We start from the raw sequence: 5,351 nt of genomic DNA on the forward strand, positions 1-5,351 counted from the left end.
TTATTCTCACAGCAGATCCCACGAACGTGCACCACATCACCACCAAGAACTTTAGCAACTATGGGAAAGGGTCCAATTTCAGTGAAATTTTTGACTTTTTTGGAGGAGGGATTATTAGTTCTGATAATCTCATTGCATGGAAACAAGAAAGGTCAGTACTTCATTCACTGGTTCAAAGGAAAACCCTTAAGATCTTCCTTCGAAAAGCCATTCAGAAGAAGCTAGAGAATAACCTAATTCCATTTCTTGATGATACATCCGATGTTGGAGCTGAGGTAGACTTACAATTTGCCCTTCGGAGGTTCACATTTGACATTGCCTGCTCTTATTTTCTTGGTTATGATCCTCACTCTCTTCCAAACAAGAATACTAAGCTTTCGCAACCTACTTATGAGAGAGCTTTAGTTGTGATCGAGGAGTCANTATTTCACAGGCACATCACACCGAGATGTCTGTGGAAGTTGCAGGAGTGGCTCCAGATTGGTCAAGAGAAGAAGTTCAAGGAGGCCCGAGAATTTTTTGATAAATTCTTGTATGAATGCGTTGCAGCCAAGCGTGAAGAGAAAAATAGATGCAATAGCACTAAAGAAGTCGATGACAATGATCATGACTTGCTGGGAGTGCTAATGGAAGAAGGAGCTCAAAAGGGGAGAATAATGGATGACAAGTATCTTAGAGACACTGCATTTACCTTTGTCTCTGCTGGAAGTGGCACAATCAGTTCAAGTCTCAGTTGGTTCTTTTGGCTGGTTTCAACTCATCCACATGTGGAAGCTAAAATTCTTGAAGAGATCAAAGGAAATTGCATAAACCAAGATGGAACTTGGATTGCTTCTGGTGTTGAAGAGTTTGGTAACTTAGTTTATCTCCATGGAGCTATATGTGAAGCATTGAGGCTTTTTCCTACTGTGCCCTATGATCACAAGTGTGCAATCAAATCTGATANACTTCCTAGTGGACACCATGTTAGTCCAAATACCATGATATTATACTCTTTGTATGCAATGGGAAGAATGGAACAAATATGGGGACATGATTGCATGGAGTTTAAGCCTGAGAGATGGATTTCAGAGAGTGGAGAGATTATACAAATTCCACCTCACAAGTTCATAGCTTTCAATGCAGGCCCTAGAAATTGTTTGGGTAAAGACATTGCTTTCACTGAAATGAAGATGATTGCAGTTGCTATACTGTGGAGGTTTCAGATGAAGGTGGTTGATGGTCATCCTATAACACCAAGACTCTCTATTGTGCTTTCCATTGAACAAGGCTTGAAGGTTAAGGTTACTAAGAGATGCACTTGATAGAAAGCATTTCAATTACAGATTGCAGATGATATTTATATTTTATGTCTCTAAAAGGTTATGATCTAAGTTTCAGTTTCTCCTTTGTTTGTGATGGTTAAATAATGTTGTGGTTATCTCGGTATTAATAAAAGGAAAAATCTGCCAGTGACTTTATTCTCTTATATTGTTCAATTATTATAAGTGAAATCTGGTCCTCTTTTGTAGCTGATAATAATGTTTCTTTGAATTTTCACAAAAAGTTTTAAATAATGTTTCTTTTATCAGAAATAGTGTATATTTATACGAGATGTCGGGTATCTTATCCCATATATGAACAAAACAAGTGCTAGAAAATATTAATTATATTGGACAGTTTTAATTTACCAACAATTTTCTTACATGAAAACATTCTACCTTTATTTTAATACTCCTGCTCTTACAAAGTCAACGACGTATTCGATAAATACTTTAAAGAATTATATGAATATCTCTAATTTTTAATTTTCAAAGTGTTTGTCGTTCTTTTTTTCAATACCTTTCTTAAACTGAGTAAATTCATGCTACATCTCTGCCTAAGCTTCTAGGATAATAGTTATATAGTTGATAAGGGTTTTGTTTCTCTCTCTCCAACCACTTTGCTTCTTAGGGGCACCATAGTGCTTTCTTCATTCACTGAACTAAGTTTCTTCACAGAATACTGCTTAGTCCCATAATTTTGATCCTAACTTTATCGAAATAACATTACTAGGGTCAATCACCACATTCCTGAGGTATTATTTGCTTTGGAGATTGAAGTTCTGTCATGATTTTGTTCTTAAAAGACTCCTCGGAGGATGGAAGGAGGAATGAGTATTTAAACTGTCTTTGGCCTTGACACCCTAACAACATGCTATGCCCAGACTATAAAAAATGGAATGTTTTAAGATATACTTATATAACAAATAAAGTTCATAACATTGAAGTTCTTACTAATATATTACTTGTTTGAGATGGTTACGGGAAGACTTTTCGAAGGAGCAAAACCACACAACAATGTTGTCCTTCAAGGAACTACAAGTAGCTGTAAATGACTAAATTGAAAATAACTGTCACATCTTCTCTCATTTGCATGTCATCTATGGCTTTTAGCATCTTTTGGATTCGCAAACAAACACTTAAGTCTGAGTACGATTAAAAGGTACCAAACTACTTTCAAAGCGGGACCATCCTTTTTTATCTAACATCTATCTTCACTATTGTTTTTTCATGGTGCCACTCTAAACTGCGGCACCTATGACAAAGAGTTATATGCCCTTGTGAGGTCCCTATAAACTTCAGAGTACTACCTAGTCTCCAAATAATTTGTCATACATAGTGACCATGAGTCACTTAAGTTTTTGAGAGAACAACATAAGTTGAATAAGAGGCATGCTAAGTGGATGGAATACCTTGAACATTTCCCTTATGTGATCAAATACAAGAAGGGAAAAACAAATGTTGTAGCCGACACACTTTCTAGGAGGCACAACCTTTTTTCGAAACTTGGACCCCCAATTATTGGATTTGATCATATGGGAGTGTTGTATGTGCAAGATGGTTCCTTTTCCTCCATCTTTGAAAGTTGCCAAAGGAAGTCACAAGATGGGTCCTATGAGTCCAAGAGGTATTTGTTTAAAGAGGGAAAATTGTATGCCTCAAGGTTCCTAGAAGAAACTCTTCATTAAGAAGTCACATGAGAGAGGTCTCATGGGCCACTTTGAAGTTGATGAAACTATAAACATTCTTCAAGAGAAATTATATTGCCCACATGAGAAAGGATGTTAAAAAAAATAGCATAGTTTCATAGCATGCTTACAAGTCAAGGGAAAAACTATGCCTCATGGCTTGTACACTCCCCTCCTCATTGTCTCCTTCTCTTGGGAAGACATTAGCATGAATTTTATCCTTGGTGTTCCAAAAACTCAAAGGGGATTTGACTCTATTTTTGTGGTTGTGGATAGGTTTAGATAGATGGCTCATTTCATTCCATGCCACAAGGTAGATGATACAAGTTACATTGCCAAACTCTTCGTTAGAGATGTGGTGAAACTCCATGACTTGCCTAGGACTATCATGTTCAATAAAGACACCAAATTTCTTAACCCTTTTTCGAAAACTCTTTGGTAGGCTAGGAAATAAACTTCTCTTCTCCACCTCTAGCCACCTTGAAATCAATGGCCAAACCAAGGTTGTCAATAGGACTTTAGGAACCATGTTTAAGGCTTTTTTAAAGGGCAACCATAAATCTTAGAATGAGTACCTCCCTCACATTGATTTTCCACATAATAGGGTGGTTCATAAGACCACCAAGATGTCTCCTTTTAAGGTTGTGTATAGCTTCAATCCACTCACTCCTTTAGACCTCATACCTATCCTAAATCCTAGTGGTTTCATTCATAAGGAAGGGGTATCTAGGTTTGAATATGTGAAGAAAAATTATGAAAAGGTTAAGTCACAAATTCAACACCATACCGAGAGGTATGCCAAACACAACAACAAAGGGAAAAAAGAGTTGGTGTTTGAAGAAGGAGATTAGGTTTGGCTCCATTTAAGCAAAGAAAGATTTCCAAAACAAAAGAAGATTCAAACTCAATTATCCTGGTGTTAGACCTTTTAGAGTGATTCAAAGGATTAATAGTAATGCATCTAGGTTAGAGTTGCCAGATGAGTATGATGTGATTGCTCCTTTCAATATTTGTGATCTAACCATCTTTGTAGGTGATTTGGAGAATATTGGAGATTAAGAGCCTCTTGATTTGAGATCAAATCCTCCTCAAAAGGGAGTGTTTAACAACTTACCTAAACATCTTTATACTTGATGACAATTTTATATCAAAAAAGGTTGCCCTTTAGAAGTTTCATCAAATACTACAACGAATATTCTGAATAACCACTCGAAAAGAATTTATCATTCAAAACTAATCACAAGGTTGAGTGTTTAATAACTTACGTAAAATCCTTTATACTTGACGATGGTTCTATATAAAAAAGGTTGCCCTTTAACACAATTCAACCCTCCTTCCCAACAGTGTCTCAGTAATGACGCTCCCTATTGCAACTCATCCCGATCTAACCACCTCACCAACAATAGCAAGATGAAGAAAAAGAAGGAAATAACTCTGATGATGAATATGACAATTATTAGATACATAGTTAGTTTATGTACATGTTATAGGATTGTATTATTGACATTATATTATGTTTTGTATAATTGACATTATTTCATGATTTTAATGATATGAATTTGATTGTCACCATGCTATAACGATTATTAGATAGTTAGTTTATGTACATATTATAGAATTGTATTATTGACATTATATTATGTTTTGTATAATTGACATTATTTTATGTTTTTAATAATATGGACTTCATTGTCACCATTACATTGGTTGATTTATGTTTGGATATATCTGGATTATGTGATTTCGATTGTTTTTTATTGTTTCTGATTATGTCTAGGTTCAATGTGGTGTGAAGCAAATGTTGCCTATTGAAATTCAACTTATTTTGCATATTATCAACGAATAATCGACAGATAATGGTTGTCGATAATTACTAACATATCATTGGCAGATAATGATTGTCGATAATATAGTTTGTCGATAATTACGCATAAATTCATTCATCGATAATTATCGACGACCATAATCCACTAGTAATTGTTTCTGACAAAGACATTTCCGATAAATCTTAATAATCGGTAGTCCATTAAAAAACATGAAATACCGACAAACTTAGAATGTTATCGATAATATTTACCTACCAATAATACTAGGTTTTCTGAGTGTTAATTGAAAAAGAGCAAATTAAAATAATTCGCGAAGCAGAAATCTCTTTATCTAGTATCTCTTTACTTAGTATCTTTTTGATTATATATATATATAGGGGTTTGTTAACACGCGTACGCCTGTTTTTCAGTTGGTACGTTTTAACAATGTGTACCGGATTATAGTAGACAAAAATACCCTCATTTATCATGGATTCTAAGTTTTAAGGCCAAGGATATTTAAATAATTTTCATTCTCAAAACTAAAAAAAAAAAAA

General features: G+C 34.9%; 1 protein-coding gene across 1 annotated transcript in view; it reads left to right on the plus strand.

Moving 5' to 3' along the window:
- Positions 1-1,304, plus strand: part of LOC106753569 (alkane hydroxylase MAH1-like) — a 9,817-nt gene extending 8,513 nt beyond the window's left edge. Inside the window, exon 3 of the mRNA XM_014635392.1 lies at positions 13-1,304. Within this exon, the coding sequence (XP_014490878.1) occupies positions 13-1,304 (1,292 nt within the window). The remainder of the gene's footprint in view (positions 1-12) is intronic.
- The last annotated feature ends 4,047 nt before the right edge of the window (positions 1,305-5,351 follow it).

This window comes from Vigna radiata, unplaced genomic scaffold (genome assembly GCF_000741045.1).
Source record: "Vigna radiata var. radiata cultivar VC1973A unplaced genomic scaffold, Vradiata_ver6 scaffold_134, whole genome shotgun sequence".
Classification (NCBI taxonomy): domain Eukaryota; kingdom Viridiplantae; phylum Streptophyta; class Magnoliopsida; order Fabales; family Fabaceae; genus Vigna; species Vigna radiata.